This window comes from Capricornis sumatraensis, chromosome 2 (assembly GCF_032405125.1).
Source record: "Capricornis sumatraensis isolate serow.1 chromosome 2, serow.2, whole genome shotgun sequence".
NCBI lineage: Eukaryota > Metazoa > Chordata > Mammalia > Artiodactyla > Bovidae > Capricornis > Capricornis sumatraensis.
Genome location: NC_091070.1, coordinates 218,262,676 through 218,279,700, shown reverse-complemented (window position 1 = coordinate 218,279,700; position 17,025 = coordinate 218,262,676). Strand labels below are relative to the sequence as shown.

Genomic DNA, 17,025 nt, shown 5'->3' with positions numbered 1-17,025 from the left:
GACGTCTCTGGCCATGGTTCAAGGTGACGGTCTCTCGGGGTGGGCTTCACCGAGTATTCGGCTCCCGGGGAGGGCCTGGCAGGGTTGCCCTGGAGCCCCACCCCGACCCGCGCCCAGCCCGCCCCTCGCCCCGCAGTGGTACGCGCCACTCCGAGCTCCCCGGGCCCTCGGATGCCCTTCGTCTTGAATGGAAGGCGCGGAGGCCGGAAGTGGAAGGGACCACTCCAGAGAACGAGGCGGGGGGGGCCACGGGCCCTCCGCGTCTTCATTGAGGAACCGAATGGGGGAACATGGAGTTCCATGTGCGTCTTATGTAAAGAGAGCGACGGACACTGCGGCCAATGGACGCACAGGGCACGCAGGCCCCGCCCCCCAGTATGCAGATGAGGCGGCATCGCGGCCAATGGCGGGCGCCGGGGGCGGGCACGGAGAGCGGTCACGTTTTCCACTATGTGACAGCGGCGAGTCCGCGGCGGCGGCGGCGGCGGCAGCGAACGGCCCTGCGGGATACACGCTGCTTTCGGCGGCGGCGGCGGCGGGGTCGGCGGACAGCGCACGGATCGTCCGGCGGACTGGTTAGGACGCGGCTCCGGTGAGTGCGCGCGGCGCGGCGGGCGTGGCGGGCCGGCCTGGGCGCAGACCGGCGTCTGGCCGCCTGGCTCTCTGGTTACGTAACCGCCGGCGGGACAGCCCTGGCCCCTGCCTCGGGGGGCGGGTGGTGGCCTGGGGTCTCCGCGGGCCGGCTCCGGGCGACGGCAGAGGATTCTCTAGTCCACAGAGATGCAATCGGAGGGTTTGCCGGGCTATTTCACTCACCCTGAAACCGGCCTGGGGGGGGGGGGGGCGGGGTGCGTTATTCCCATTTTGCAGATCAAGAAACTGAGATCCAGAGAGGTCAGGCCCGTGTCTGAAGTCACAGAGCTACTGAGGGGCTGTACAGTGAGCTGTCCTTCTTAGACGATTTTCTTTTAGGAACCCTTCCTCTTCTCCCCCTCTTTCCCCCATCCCCCAAGGAGGGAAGCTGAGGAAGGCCAGGGCGACCAAGGGTCAGTGCCACAGCCTCTGGGAAGATGGAGGGCCCCTTGGGGAGCTGGCTTCCTGCTCTTGAAGACACAGAGCCAAGTCTCCAGATCAGGAAAGGCCACTGGTGGGCACTGGTCTAGGAGCCCTAGCTGGACAGCCCTTGGGTCCCCTCGAGTGGATGAGCAGAAGGACAAGACAGATGCTGGACCTGAGCACAGATGCTCATCCCCTTTGCCCACCCTGGACCCTATGTGTTTATTCCCTCTCCTAGGTCTGGTAGAAGAAGGGGGAGGGTCCTGGTTTGTGATAGCACCATCACATTATCCTTCTGGGCTGGACTTTGGCTGCCAAGTCCTGGACAGGAACCAGTGTGTGGGCGGTGGGGTCGGAGGGGCCTGCTTACCCCTCCAGGAAGGCCAGGGTAAGGGATGACAACTTGGTTTCCAGGGCTTCCATAACCTACACAGAAGAAACCGGTTGGGAAAGCTGATTCATACTCACAGAAAAACAGACCCAGAAGGTACCCTGGAAATCATCCAGGATAACCCCTTAGCTTGACAGATGAGGAAACTGAGGCCCAGCTGTCTGCGGGGCGCAAAGCATGGCAGGGCCAAGCCCAGGCTCAGGGTGCCTGCAGGGCCTTTCCATCATCCTGATGGTCTTCATCCGGGTCAGGATGAACTTCAGAAGTTCTTTGAAGGCCTGGGATGGGGTGTTGCTGAATCTTGAGTGAGCTGGAGTTTGGAGCCGAGGGCCCTCAGGTCCCCCAAACATTAAGAAGCCCAGCTCCATGGCAGAAGCCCCTCCATGCATACCTTTCATCACCCACATCCAATACAGCAGGGCCACTGACCTCCTGTCTTGCTGCAAACGGGAATCACCCAGCCCCTCCCACAGCCAGGGTTTGTGGTCCTGGGCTGGTGTGGCTAAGGAGGGAGCAGAGCTCTACCTGAAGGCTTTCCTTTGAAACTGAGTTTTAAATTCAAGGCTAATCACTTTTTGTCACGAATAAAGTGATTTTTTTTTTTCCTCAGAAAAAGTGGTTAGTGGGTTGGGAAGATCCCTGGAGAACGAAAAAGCAACCCCCTCGTTTTCTTGCCTGGGAAATCCCACAGACAAAGGAGCCTGGAAGGCTACAGTCCATCAGGTCGCAAAAGAGTCCGCCACGACTCAGCAGCTAAACGACAAGCAATCACTTTTTGTAAAGCATTTAAGTAAAAAGAGGAAAGGGACTCCTGTTTCTTCAGTGGCAGCAACGTGATATGCCAACAGGGATGGCGCCGTGGGTGTTGGCAGTTATCTGCCGCTGTCGTCTCGCTGCGATTCACTGGGCTTGCAGTGGGGGCTGGGCGCTGGAGGGAGCAGGGGGCTGTCGCCTGCCTGGCCCTGGGCTGCTGCTCGGTGACCCAGCGGCCCCCACACCCCCGCCTCCAGGGCTCATCTGTGAGGCCGGGCTCAGGGTAGGTGATCTCTGAGGTCTGCTTTTCCATCTCTAGCTTTGTTTTGTTTTGTTTTCCGTTCTTATTGGAGTATGGTTGCTTGGCAGTGTGTTCATGTCTGCCCTACAGCAAAGTGGATCAGCTGTTGTCGTGTACTCACTGAGTCATGTCTGACTCTGCGTACACACATATCCCCTTCCTGAGACCTCTGTCCCCTCTCAGTCACCACAGAACACTCTGGTGGCTTTCCCTCTGTTGCACAGTAGGTTCTGTTTGGTGGTCTAGAGACAGCTGTACGGAGTGGCATATATACATCAGCCCCTCATCCCTAGCCTTTGGGGTTCTGTTCCTCTGCAGACGATTCCCACAGGAGGGCTCCTGACTTGAGGGCACATGGTGTTACTCTGTGAGGCTTAGAAGGAAGCAGGGAAAGTTCCTCTCATTTGTACTATTTCTCACCCACACTGAACTTTCAGAAAAATAACTGGTGGGCACGCCTCTGTTTTTAAATGATGATGTAATAACCTCACGGGGCCTCAACAAATCACAGGCTCTGGCAGGTCCCTGAGTTGCTGGCGGGACCGCTTAGCGTTCTGTCCAGAGAAAGCGTGCCACTGAGAACTACCGTATTCGGCAAAACTAACTAGAAATGCACCCGCCGACAGCTCTGCAGACGCTCCGCGGCCTGCGGAAGGCGGGCCGCCTGCCAACTGCGGAGAACCCCAGAAGGGGCCCGGCCCCGACCTCTGAGCTCTCCGTAGGCACCTCTGCAACAAGCTGGTTACTGCAGTTCCAAGTCTAGTGCGGATCAGAAGCAGTCAGTGAGCAGGCGAGCAGTGCAGGTCACGGACAGGCCAAGGCCACTGTGCTGTCAGAGGCGGGCAGGTCACGGACAGGCCAAGGCCACTGTGCTGTCAGAAGTGGGCAGTTCGGAAGACGGAGGGGCCTCCGGCCGAGTGCTACTCCCCAGCTCCTGAAGGCCTTGAGAGTCCTCGCCTGAGAAGAATCGGAACAGCTGGGCTGGTCCCTGGCCCCTAGACGCTGAAGCCAGCCTTAAGCAAAAGCAAGAGGCTTTTGCGTTGTTTGAAATCCTGTGCTTCTTAAAGGTGGTGGAGCTAAGAGTGCCTGAGGGGTCTTAGGGAGGGGAGCACGCCTCTCCCCAGCCACCGTCTCTTCCTTATTTGGACGGCTGCAGTCACATTTTCCTCGGTTACCAGCGGTTTCCATGGAGAGTGCCAGTGTTTATTCAGCAGGACAAACATTTTCTCCAGATTACAGCAGCCTGGCCTCAGGGAATTGGCTCCTGCCAGGAAGTAGCAACCGGGTTATAATATTTGGGGTTGTAAAATACGAGGGCTTGCAGAAACAAAGTACAGGCTGTGAGGTCCCTGTTACGTAAAGTTCAGAAACGGGGGGAATGAACCAGGCTGTGAGAACTCAGGCTCGTGGGGACCTGGGGTGGAAGTGGGGAGCAGGGGTGGGGATGGGGACCACCAAGGGCCCCTGGGGGCCAGCAGCGTCCTGCCTCTGGGGCTGGGGGCTCAGTTTGTGGACACACAGCAAGGCGTCCCCGTCGGCAGGTGTCTCATCTTCCATTTCAGCTGGTCTTCAGTGACTGAGCCTGCCCTGATTTCTGGTCTCTGCTTTCCACAGAGAAGGGCACGTCCCCCTCAGACCAGGGGTGGTGAGCGCAGGAAGCGTTTACCGTGCTGGCGGTGCTGGTAGAGGGCGGCGCTGGGGCTCAGGCTATGTTTTTGGTCCCGTTTCTTTCTACTGATTATTGTGGAAACTGTGAGTGTGTGCACGAAGGGAGGACGGGGAATGAAGGCCCTGGCCAGCGTCGGCAGGCTTCTGCCCCCTCCCACCTCCCTGCCAGCTTCCTCCTTGTCCCAAGTGCCGTGAAGCCAGCCCAGACGGTGATCTCACCATGGACGGCACTTTCTGAGTGTTCCTCTGTCCCGGCCCAGCAGCCCCGGCTACTGAAGACACGGTCAGGGGCCCGGGTCAAGGGTGTGAGCGCAGCAACTTTCCTTCCATCTGGCTGTTCCCCAGAGCAGCTCCCACGTGTGGACGTCTCAGAAGTGGCCGTGGCAGGTCTCTCGCAGCAGGTACCCGCCTGCCTTCTCCTTAGCCCCTCTGCAGCCAGGCGGTCCCTTCCTCCCCCGGGCCCCTGGGCTCATGAGGAACGCCCCCCTCCCCTCCCGCTGCCCTGGTGGAAACACAGGCTTCCCGGGGCTTCCATGGAGCCCTGGCACGCTGGCGAGGGCGGGCGCTCAGTGGACGTTTGTGGAAGCAGGAGGCAAAGTCTGCTTTGACAGGCACATTGGTTTTGCCAACTTGGCAAAATGAGGTCAGTCGGTTAGAGCTGTCAGTGCTGAGCGACGCGTTTTCTGGAATAATGAGGCTCGGACGGTTGGTCTGCTGTTTCCCGTTTCTGCCATGCTTGTCCTACGCTCTCAGGGGCTGGGACCCTAAAAACCAGGGCTTCTCCGAGGAGCTGGGTGACAAGCCCCGGGTGTGTGGAAACACGGTGTGCCACGCCTCCTCCACAGGCAGCCAGAGACAGCACTCTTAACAATGAACTATCTCCTTTTTTTTAAAGAAAAAAAACTGCTTTTTCTTACCCTGTCTCTTTTCCTCTAGTCATTGGCTGTGCTGTGCTGTGCCCAGTCGCTCAGTCCTGTCCGATTCTTCGCAACCCCACGGACTGCAGCCCGCCAGGCTCCTCTGTCCATGGGATTCTCTGGGGAAGAATACTGGAGTGGGTTGCCTTGCCCTCCTCCAGGGGATCGTCCCAACCCAGGGATCAAACCCCGGTCTCCTGCATTGCAGGCAGACTCTTTACCATCTGAGCCACCAGGGAAGCTCCTAGGGACCATAAAAGCCAGTGCCTGCTGGAGGCTCGCTGCATTCCATACGCAGAACCGCTGTCCTTCAAGCCTCTAAGCAGCCAGTGGGTGGTGGGTGCTGCTGTGGCCCACCTTACAGATGGGGAAGCAGGGCCCCAGGACGTGTGGGAACTTGCCCAGGACCGCAGTCAGGAAGTGGAGGAACCTGCCAGAGGTCCCACTGTCCAGGGTCTTCTCACTTAGCCCTCCGCTGCCATCCCCTCCCCTTCAGAACTGACTCAGCAGAAAGGCCCTGCCTCGCTGCTTATCTGGGGAGGGCTGTGGGGGAGACCGGTAGTGTCCAGGGAACCCTGAGAAGCAAGCAAAGCACGGAGGAGCCCCTAACAGGTGTCCCAGCTCCCACCTTGCTCTGCCCTGTAACCCTGCTGACACGTGAGTCAGACCTTGGTGCACTTTCCATCTCACTCAGATGGCAGCCACGGCCTGGCTCTGACCGCGTGTCAGCCACCTGCCTTGCACCTGGCCCTCCGTCCTCCTCAGACCCGCTGGCCTCAGGACCCCTGCACTCGCCGTCCCCCTGGCCCATCCTCTCAGCCGCTTCAGTCTGTCTTGGTTTGGGTTCTCTTAAAAGGAGCGTGCAGGCTAAGCTTAAATGCTGGTCCAGTACTGGGAGGTGTAATCCCAGGGCAGCTGAGGTGAGGGAGTGGGGAGTGCAGAAGAGACGACTGACACAGAGACACACACACACACACACGCACGATGACACCCTGCTTCACAGACACCCAGCTGGCCACTCAGCCCCTCGGGTCTCATTGGAAAAACTATCCGGAGGAAGATGAAGGAAGGATGCAGAGGAAAGGACGGTCTGTTCGAGGGCGGGACGCAGAGGCAGCGCCGCCCTCGGGGGCCGTGGTCCCAGCTCACCCGGGGCGCACGCCCCCTCGGATCCAGCTGCCTTGCCCACCTGGCTGCAGCAGCGGGGGAAGCGGGGCCCACCCCATGGTGACCTTGGCCCTTCATCCAAGGTCCCACGTGTCCGGCAGAGACTCCTTGAGTGTGGGCCCCGCAGTGGCCAGGCAGAAGTGAGGCCTGCAGGCTTGGGGGAGCGTGGCCGCGGGGTTCTGAGTGAGCACGCCCCGGGGGCAAGTGCAAAGTTGCGCGTCACCTGTATGTGGGCCTTCCCTGGCCCCCCTTCCTGATTCACACCCAGCCGCTCCCACATCTGGAGCCCTGCTCTGCTTCTGAGCTTCCCTCATCTGCCCTGCACGCCGTTCCCTGCCGGACGGTCTGTTTTCCGCACTTGAAGGTGAGCTCCACGAGGACAAGAAGGCCATCCGTTCTCTGCGCTCACTGGCCCCAGCGCTGTAGGCAGAGACGGGCCGGGGTCAGCCCTGCAGAGCGCCCCTGTCCTCCTTACAGCGGGTCCCGTTGCTCTGTGGCCGTCCGTTTGTGCCTGGGGTCTTCCCGCAGCAGTGAGCCTGGCTCCCATCCTTTCACTGGGTGCAGTCTCCCCTTGGCTTGTGCCCTCACACCGTGCACCAGGCCCTGGGCTACCGCTGGGAGGGACTCAGAGCTCCCATGCCCTGGCCATCTCGGTGACCCCGGGGGGCAAGGCCAGACAGGGGACGCCACGCCCACAGGGCCGGGAGAAGGCAGAGCTGCTGGTGCGGCCGTCGGGCCAGCTGCCGGGCTGTGTGCTGCAGCAGGCACCAGGCCTCCGAGGTCAGAGCCCAGCCTGGGCCCGGGGGGTGGCTGCAGGGAGGTCCCGGGCCCCACCGCGCTGGCGACCCCCGTGCAGAGCAGAGCCGTGCTCTGCGCCCCAGGCAGAGAGGAGCTCAGCTGCCCTGCGTGGACCGCAGTAGGGCCAGCTGAGGCTGGGCCCAGCCACGTGGGCCAGGTGGACACGATGCCAGTGGCTTCCTTGCCGGTGGTCCTTTCCGGGTCTTTCTTCCTACATACCCCACACTCACACGTCTCTGTGTGGACGGAGCAGCTTCCCAGGCATGAGGAGGGGCCAGGCTGTAAGCGTGGCTGGACGTGCCCAGAGCCCCCGCTCCAGGAAGACTTTGCTGGTCCAACACAGGAGCCCTCCTATTGGCCAGCCCAGGATGCTGCTGTTCTGCTCCCCCGTGGAAGCCTCATCCTTTGCGTGTTTCCTCGTGTCTTAACGAGGTGGAGCATCTTCCCAGGTCAATAGCTCTTACCTGGGGCTTCTCTGTGTGGAAACAGCCTGTTCTTAGTCTTCGGTCTCTCTCTTCCCAGACATTAGCACCTTTCATTCTTTATCATGTTAGCTAGAACTTCCCTGAATGTTGAAGCCCGACTGGTAGATGTGCTTGTTTGCTCCTGACTTTCGCAGCAGAGAGCTGGCGTTTGAGGTTCTCATGATTCGGGACCAGTAAACAGCAGCTGTCTAAGACCACAGTCAGATGCTCTGACAGCCTTCCTCTGGTGGCCCTGGCTGTCTCCTTTCGGCATGCAGACTTTCTCTTCTGAAGATCTGGTATCACAGCAGAGACATCCAAGAGTAGCGTGACTTAGCGTCCTTCGCAGGGAAACTGTTTGCTTTTTCCATGGGTAGAATTTTCTTTTTCCTTGAAAACATCATTTCATCAGGATGCAGCTGGGCTTCGACCCTTCTCACGTGATTTTGCCGGGCGCTCAGGGAGTCAGGCGCATACAGATCTGTCTTCAGGATGCTTTCCTTGCACGTGTGTCTTTCTCTGTAGTTTCTGTCTCATTGCTATGGTGTCTTTTGCAGAAACAGCTGTTATCTGCAGGTAAAAAAATGTGACTTTAATATCAGCCCTTTCCCGGGGCATGTTTAAAACGTTTCGCATTCTCATCCTTTCCACTGCTGAGTCTAAACTTTATCTTTCTAATTCTCTGTTCTAATGTGACCCTTCACCTCAGTCTGCAGCTTTAGCTCATCTGTCGTCACGTGTTTCATTGAATCCATCATTTCTTGATTTTGTTTGTGATACAGAACCGGTGATGCTGTCCTAAACTTGCTTGTTTCCTTGTGCTCTGGAGGTTGTATTTCTCGTCTTCATTGCACTCCTTTTCCAAAGCCGCATGTTGGCTCCTTTCTGCTGACTGGTTTGGGAACCAGACAGGGTCTGATCAGACCTGCTGTTTTTGTTTTGCGAAGAGCGCTGTGGTTGGATTCTGCACAGGCCCCCTCCTTGGGGAGGAGGGGGCCCTGAATCCAGCGTTGTCTCTTGCTGTGTGTGTGGCCTGGGCAAGTCACTGCCTGTTTTCCCAAGAACGGGATCCTGGTGCGCTGTGGACAGCGACCATGGGGGTTACCCGAGCCAGCGCGCGCCATGCCCCCCGCCCTGTCCGCAGAGCCACATCCGCCAGAGTCCTCTCCCTGCGGCCTCTCATCCAGGCCCCTGAGTGCGAGAAAGCTGCAGGGGCACATTCTGCCTTCTGGGTGGGGGTGTCCACTGCCTGGGCCCGCCAGCTCTCCCGCCACTGCTCAGGGCCGAGGCTGGCCTCTGGGGACCGCATCTGTGTGTCCCCCCACCTTCTGGCTTCCTGACCGCCAAGGCCGGGAGGAGAGGGGAGTGGGGTTTATGCCCCCACCCCCAGGCTGCAGGTGGCCTGGCGCCGCTGCTGCGGTGGCCCCGCTGGCCCCTCCTGCCCCTCCAGGCCCAGGGGAGAGAACAGCCCCCCACACACACCCCTGGTCGCCCCAGAGCTGCGAATCGTTTGCAGTTTCCTCAACCCTGACCACATCCACTCGTGCGGGGCTTCCATCCAGCTCTCTGTGGGTCTGCAGGAGGGTCTGCGTCCTGCCGGGACCCTGGGGAGGCACCCTCCAGGGTCCTGCTTTTGCCCCGTGACCTCTCAGTCTCCCGTCCCTAGGCTTCCCGTGCAGCCCTCCTGCCCTGGGTCCTCACTGTCTTTACTCACCTGAGCCTACAACCGGTCAGTCTCTCTCCAGCCCCCCTCCACCCACCTACCCCCCAAAGCCCCGAAGTGAAACTTTCTGTCCAAATAAACGAAGTTCCCAGAGTCTGCTGCTTCCGACCCATCCGGGCTCTGCATGGACCCCACAAAGTGTAGGCCCCACGCTGGCCTCATATGGACCCCCCGCCCCCTGCCGCTATGAGGGCTCCCGCCGCCCCGCCCTCTCCATGCAGTAACCCCCCTCCCGCAGCCTCATTTCCCTGTGAAGCCTCCCCGCCTGCAGCCTGGCTCTGGGTCTCCCGTAACTTGTGATGGCTGAGATATCTGAACCCCGCTGCACCCCCATCCTGGGGAGGGCCATCAGCAAAGGGGTGTCTGGGGCTGTGGAGGCCCTCCCAGTTCAGGGCAGCTGGGGACCCAGGGCACAGAAGCCACACCGCTGACCCTGTGTCCCTGAGCGAACCTGGAGGAGGGCTCCGGCAGGGCGTCCCTCCTAGCAGGCCGCCTGCCCTCGCGCGCCTGACCACAGTCTCTGTTCTGCCAGCTCTGCCCCGGAGCCAGCATGGACGGCTGCGCCGACCACATGCCCAGCCCCAGCGACCCCTCCGAGGAGCCCGCGGAGCCCCGGGCCAGCCAAGCTACCCTCCAGGAGGACGTGGACATGAGCGGTGGCTCAAGCGGGAACGAGACCGATGAGAATGGCTCGACGGGGCAGGACTCGCGGCACAGCAGCTGTGGAGACAGCGGCCGGGAGCCGGGGCTGCTGCTGGGGCTGCCGAGCGCGCGCCAGGGGTGGGTGCAGCTGAGGCCCCGGAGGCAAGGCCAGGCCTTTGTTTTCTCAGTGTCTCATTCCGAGCTAGCGTGGGTGCTTTTGCAGTCTTTAAGTCATGATGATCAAGTGTCTCAGGACTTTTGAAAATCTCATTAACTCAGTTCTGTTGCTTAATCGTGTCCAACACTTTGCAACCCCATGGACTGCAGCACGCCAGGCCTCCCTGTCCATCACCAGCTCCTGGAGCTTGCTGAAACTCATGTCCATTGAGTCAGTGATACCATCCAACCATCTCATCCTCTGTCTTACTAACTTATTAACAACTGAACTCTCCTGAGGTCTGTCCTTCCTCATAATGGTGATATGGGTGCAGGACTGTGCTAGATTCATGATGAGATGACAAGATCACGGGAGGCAGAAGAGTCAGGAAACCCTGAACGATGCTGAGTGGCTTACAGAGCGTGAACTTGCTGCTCTAGCCTAGGATGTGTATCGCCCAGCACTTCCTTATCTGGCATCCAGAGGTTTTCCGTTCGTTTTCTCTTAACCTCGTGTTTTTCCTGATTGACTTGCTGTGGTGTGGTCCAGCCTGTCATCCCTGGGTGGATGGGGAGGGCAGGGATGGACACACTCTTCTGAGTTTTGCATTTATTTTTGTTCTTTTAGTCCTGAAACCTTTGACCTGATGATGGCAAAGTCTGAACGCCACCTGTCCACCAGTGGCTGCAGGTAAGGCCAGTTACCACTCACTCCATTCAGGGCCTTCGGAGAGATAGAAAAGTTTGTCATGAGACGAGATTGTGGGGGTGATGTGACTATTTTCGAGCTTCTGTTGGAGCCCATCAGTCTGAGCAGCTGTGCCCTCTGTGAGTCCAGCCTCGTCCTTTCAGACGACTGGCCCCTCAGGCTGCTCCAAGCCCCTGACGGTGCCGCAGGCCTGCAGCTCCTCTGGCTCTGACTTGGCAGGCCTTGTCTGCATCTCAGACACGTACCTGGAGTGTTCCTGACCTCTCTATTTAGGTGTTTGTGACAAACATGTCCTTAATTTCATATTGACAGACGCTTTCCCATCACCACTGGGGCAAAATTCAGACCTCAGTCTCGGGCCTGGGGGCGCTATGCCAGCACCCCCGAGGCCCAATCCCTCACTCTCTGGATCCTCTGTCTAAACAGCCTGTCCCCCTCTGCAAGTGCCCACATCCCTGTATCCTTGGATTTGAAGATCCTCCTTATACACTTGGTCTCCTCTCCTCTCCCCTCTTCTCACTGTTTTCACATCTTTGTCCCAGGACACCACCATGCTGTCCCCTGGGGTCTCCGTCACTCACTCCTTCTCTGTCTGAGACCGGAAGAAAGACAGGGCTCAGCAGTGGGGCAGGTTGGTCAGGTGGTGGGTGGACCAGTAGGCCTTGCTGGTAGAGAAGAGCCAGCAGGAAGGATGCTCTCCGCGTTCACCTGGGTAGAATACTGCTGCTCCCAGCACGGTTCCTCTCCCTACCAGGGACACAACACATGTCTGCAAGTTTTGGTTTCACAGCTGGCAGGGGCACCCCTGCGTCCTGCGTGCCCACCAAGAACACGCAGACCGCAGCGTCCTCGCACCCCAGTGGGGAAGCTAGGCCAGAGGCACAGTGAAGGCGGCACTTAGGGTGATCGTGTCCTTCTTCAACTCCGCAGCAGCGAGCAGTCCACCAAAGCCGACGCCCACAGAGAGCTCATCAAAACCCTGAAGGAGCTGAAGGTCCACCTCCCCGCGGACAGGAAGCCCAAGGGGAAGGCCAGCACCTTGGCGACCCTTAAGTACGCCCTGAGGAGCGTGAAGCAAGTGAAAGGTAGGTGTTTGTTCCAACCTGTAGCAGTGAGTCTCAGATCTCCTCAGATCAGAGCTTAGACTCGGTTGATTTTCTGAAACGCAGTCCTGAAATAGCAGAAGGAAGTCACAGAAGTCTGCTGAAATCGCAGCTGGTTGAAAGCCTCAGTTCATCAGAAGTTTTCTATTGTATGTGACTTTTAGAGGAAAGAAACAAAAGCGGGTAGAAAACCAGCCAACGGAAGAAACCTGTTTATTAATACAAGATGGAGCTTTTGAGCTTTCTAGCATGGGGTCCCGTCACGTTGCGGAGTGTCCAGTGCCTTCCTGGCTCTGGCCAGAGAGTGCTGACGTGCATGCAGGCTGGGGCTGTGAGTACCCCCCACACCCAACCCAGCCTGTCGCTGAGGGCTTGCGTTGAAAAAATCATGTGAGGGGATACGAGGAGGATATCGCCTCATTTTTCTAAACGTGTGAGTTTCTACCATGGTTCTTTCCACCAGGAAGGCAGGCAGGTAGGCCCGGTGCCCATCTCCACCCCAGGCAGCAACGGCCCGCGTGATTCGCATGCCGCTTCCCTCTGGGGGTCTGTTCGGATTTTATCACTCGATGGAAGAACACAGAAGAGCTTTCAGAACAGCAGAATCGAAGGGTTTCCCTGGTGGCTCAGCAGTAGACAGTCCGCTTGCACCGCAGGAGACTCAGGGTCAATCCCTGGGTCGGGAAGATCCGCTGGAGGAGGGCATGGCAACCCACTCCAGTACTCTTGCCTGGAGAATCCCATGGACAGAGGAGCCTGGCGGGCTACAGTCCTTAGGGTCGCAAAGAGTCTGGACTTGACTAAAGCGTCTGAGCATGCACACAGCAAAATCAGCTGAGGCGTTTACCTGAGACAACGTGTGCTGGACCCTTCACAGAGGCAGCGCGGGAATCCACGAACAGACACTGCGGGCTGCAGAACGCTCAGATGCCGTGCGTTTCAGTAAATCCCACATCCCATGAACAACTCCCAGGAGAGCTTAGTCCTCCTTCAGCAGCTCTGCGACCTGGCCTGCCTCCGAGCCGGTGCCCCTGCCCTGGGTCTCAGGTAGCCACAGGTGCCCCTGCCTCCGGGCAGGTAAGGAAAGCGTGACCCAGAAGAGGTGCCAGCGTTTCTAGGGCACTGTCCTGCCTGCAGCCCACCCCCGGGAGCCCAAGCCCCGGACGCCACGCCTGGGGCCCCTCTTAGCAGCTCAGCTGCGGAAGCCAGCCGCCTGTCACGCCAGGTGTGTTTCTAAGAGTCGATTCTGTCCAGATGGGAGCGTCTGGCCACCGAGGGGGTGGGTACGAGGGGCTGTCCCACTGTCCTGCCTGGAAACAGCGGTGTGTCATAGTGTCTCAAAGACAGGCCCGTGGGGGACGTGAGCTCAGGTGGACTGTGTGGTCGTGTTCCTGAGAAGCCTGGGAATGTTCCTGAGAGGTTCCTGAGAATGATTCAAAAAGTTCTGTAATCAAAGGCCATCTGACTTTTCAGGGGGAAAACACCTGGACTTCTGTTTGTTCAGCCTTCACACTTCTCTGGTTCTGTGCCCACTTTCTCATGAGAAAGGCATGAGTTAGGCACTGAGCTGAGCCCTCCCTGTGGTCTCTCCGCAGCCAGTGAGGAGTACTACCAGCTGCTGATGTCCAGCGAGAACCACCCTTGCGGCACCCACGTGCCCTCCTTCACCGTGCACGAGATCGAGGGCGTCACCTCCGAGTTCATCGTGAAGAACGTGGTGAGCACCTGACCCGACCCGGGTCTTCGCCCAGAAAGCTCATGTCCGCTGGCCAAGTCTCCCAGGGGGAGCCGGCCGAGCCCTGGCTTCATAGCAGCAGGGCCGGGAGTTTCAGGAAGTGGGTTCCTTCCTTAAGAAAACAGTGTAAGTCAGGGATTCAGAAGCAGCGGCCGTGTGCCAGTCTGTGCTGCTCTCTGAGGCTGACCCCTCGCAGCCCAAGCGACTCCACCCCACATCAAGGGCGTGAGAGTGAGCCCCCAAGATGGGGGGAACGGGAGGGACACAAGTAGCCCATAGGTGGGGCCCACCCTGAGGTCTGCGAAGGGGGGTGAGTCGCCCCCAGTTCTCAGTCACCAGAGCAGACTTAAGGGCAGGTGGGGACCCCAAGGTCCCAGAAGCACAGCGGTGCTGGCCTGGAGAAGGAAGGGGATCCTGACCCTCCCAGGCCACTCCTCCAGTGCCCCCGCTGCAGCTTGACCCCAGGGGAGCCCCTTAACCCATGGGGAACCCCAGCCCCGAGCTCCGAGGGCCAGTTGGCCGGGAGAGCCTGGGTTTGGGCCAGGGCCCCAATGCCTCCAGCCCCTCAGGCAGCCCTGAGCCCGGGAGAGACATGCGCTGCAAAGGTCGACAGTCAGGGGGAGCAGGGGTGAGGCCCCTGCCAACTCCTGGGTCACCTGGGCTAGCCGCCAGCAGTGCCATGCCCAAAGACAGGGCTGGGGACAGCTGCAGAGGATTCCCGCAGCCGGGGTTCTGCTCGGCAGTGGAACCCCACGTGCTTTTCCAAACAGTATCCCATTGGGACCCCATATGTGTAAGAGAAGAAGTCCGGTCACTGTGGTCCGGGCTGGGGAAGAGGGGTCCACGACCCTTCACTTGTCCTGCCCCCTGCCCATGCCTCGGCCCGATTCTGGGGGGACCCCGATTCCGGGGAGGGTGACCTGTCCAGTCCGCTCCTGCCCGGCCTCACCAGGGTCACATTCTCCGCGTCCCAGGATATGTTTGTGGCTGCTGTGTCCCTGGTGACTGGGAAGATCCTGTACATCTCTGACCAAGTGGCCTCCATCTTTCGCTGTAAGAGGGACGCCTTCTACGATGCCAAGTTTGTGGAGTTCTTGGCACCCCATGACGTGAGCGTGTTCCACAGCTCCACCACGCCGTACAAGCTTCCGCCCTGGAGTGACCGCCGCCAAGCAGGTGAGGGCCCTTCTCCCTGGGCAGCACGGGGAGGACTCGGCCCAGCAGGCTGGGGGCCGGGCAGGGCGACCCCTGACGTGGGGCCGCTGCCCACCTCCCCTCCACGGGACTCCGCTGCAGTCCCCCAGCGTGCCCTCCCAAAGGGGCTGGCGTGTCTGTGAAAGATTAAAGGTTGTTTGTTCAGAATAAATTTAGGACAAAAGTCTTTGTAGATTTCAGAAAGGGAAAACGGCTTTAGAAGATTTTAAGGGATGTCAGGTGTTTTGGAAAGAAAGGTGTTGGAAGCTGAAGTCTGGAGGCGAGGCTGCAGGGAGGGGAGAAAGACAGGGACACATCTGGAAGGCTTCCTGCAGGTGGTGTGGTGATGTTAGTGCGGAGGGGAAGCTCAGCACCTCCGCGAGGCTGCTCCGTGAACACAGACCACGCCGTCCTCCCAGCTCAGACCCAGCTGGCTGTTGCAGGCTCTGCGGGCTCCGGGGATGCACCACGGCAGCTGCGTCCCCAGGCCCCAGGGCTCCCAGCCCGCCCACTCTGCTCCTGGCCACGGGGCTCTCACGGTCAAGTGTCCTGCATCCTTGTCCTGCAGTGTGTGTCCATCTGCGCCTAGACGGTCATTAGCCCCTCTGTGGGCTCTGAGTTCTCGAAGCTGAGATGGACCCAAAGAGGAGAAGCCCCAGGGAGTCAGGAGAGACGAGCAGGAAATGGACGGGACCAGGAGTGCTCCGGACAAGCTGGACCTTGGTCATGATCTCGACCAAGAGATCCCCCCAAACTGGCTGCGTCCCCCAAAACTGACTCCTGTCCTTGGCTTCTAGATCAGGTCTCCGCTCCCATCAAAATGCTCCTCCGCCCACATCCACCTCCACCTGGATCTTGGGTCCCTCCATGCCGTGGGGCTCCCCTCCCCTGCTTCCAGGCAGTGAGGGCCTTGCCACCGCTGTCAGAGCCCCAGTTCAGCAGCTGTTCCTGCCCGAGCCCAGACAGCCAGGGCCAGGGCACAGTTTGCTCTAAGGTTGACTCGCAACGAGGGGGATATGTGCTTCACGTTTCTCGGGTCAAGCCGTCTGCTTTCACCTGAAGCCCCAGCCTAGGAACTGTGCAGCCAGATCGCTCAAGGCTGCAGCCAGCGTTAGGAGGACCACTCAGCTCTCGGTCATTGCGAGGAGGGAGCGCGCTCTGCGTGTGGGCTCCCAGCATGAACGGGCACCGCCCCCCTGGGATGCCTGGGACTGCATCTTTATCTGAAGAGAAAATGAGGCCTTTCCAGGCCAGTAATTTCATATCATTTTCCCTAACCAGTAACTCTCTACTTTCCCTTATGTTTTGTTGTTGGTGGTGGTTTCTTTGTTCTGAGTAGAGGAAGCTTTATGAGAAAGACCAAAATCTAAGGCATCTTTTCTTGAATCGTGTTTATTATGAAAACACTGTTCTTTCGTCTCTAATGAGGTCGCCCAGTTGAACTCATGCTTTTACTAGACATTTAAATTTTAAAGTAAGGATTGATGTAAGCTGCGAAATGCCCTGAGTGGCTTCTATTACAAAACAATAGAATGAGAAAGACTAGAGACCCGTCAAGAAAATGAGAGACACCAAGGGAACATTTCATGCGAAGATGGGCACAATAAAGGACAGAAATGGTCTGGACCTAACAGAAGCAGAGAATATTAAGAAGAGGTGGCAGAAATACACAGAAGAACTGTACAAAAAAGGTCTTAATGACGCAGATAACCACGATGGTGTGATTACTCTCCTAGGGCCAGACATCCTGGAGTGTGAAGTCAAGTGGGCCTTAGAAAGCATCACTGCGAACAAAGTTAGTGGAGGTGATAGAATTGCAACTGAGCTATTTCAAATCCTACCAGATGATGCTGTGAAAGTGCTACACTCAATATGCCAGCAAATTTGGAAAACTCAGCAGTGGCCACAGGACTGGAAAAGGTCAGTTTTAATTCCAATCCCAAAGAAAGGCAATGCCAAGGAATGCTCAGACTACCGCACAGTTGCACTCATTTCACATACTAGCAAGGTAATGTTCAAAATACTTCAAGTGAGGCTTCAGAAGTATGTGAACTGATGACTTGTAGATGTTCAAGCTGGATTTAGAAAAGACAGAGAAACCAGAGATCAAATTGCCAGCATCTGTTGGATCACAGAAAAAGCAAGAGAGTTTCAGAACTCTCTGGAACATCTGCTTTATTGACTACACTAAAGCCTTTGACTGTGGATCACAACAAACTGTAGAAAATTCTTCAAGAGAAGGGAATTC

The 17,025-nt window shown here is 58.3% G+C and overlaps 1 protein-coding gene across 1 annotated transcript in view; it reads left to right on the top strand.

The window, feature by feature from the left end:
* Positions 1 to 9,788: 9,788 nt before the first annotated feature.
* Positions 9,789 to 17,025, top strand: part of PER2 (period circadian regulator 2) — a 28,486-nt gene continuing 21,249 nt past the window's right edge. The window contains exons 1-5 of the mRNA XM_068965642.1: positions 9,789 to 10,018; positions 10,665 to 10,727; positions 11,676 to 11,830; positions 13,444 to 13,565; positions 14,558 to 14,759. Coding sequence (XP_068821743.1) covers positions 9,789 to 10,018; positions 10,665 to 10,727; positions 11,676 to 11,830; positions 13,444 to 13,565; positions 14,558 to 14,759 — 772 coding nt within the window. The remainder of the gene's footprint in view (positions 10,019 to 10,664; positions 10,728 to 11,675; positions 11,831 to 13,443; positions 13,566 to 14,557; positions 14,760 to 17,025) is intronic.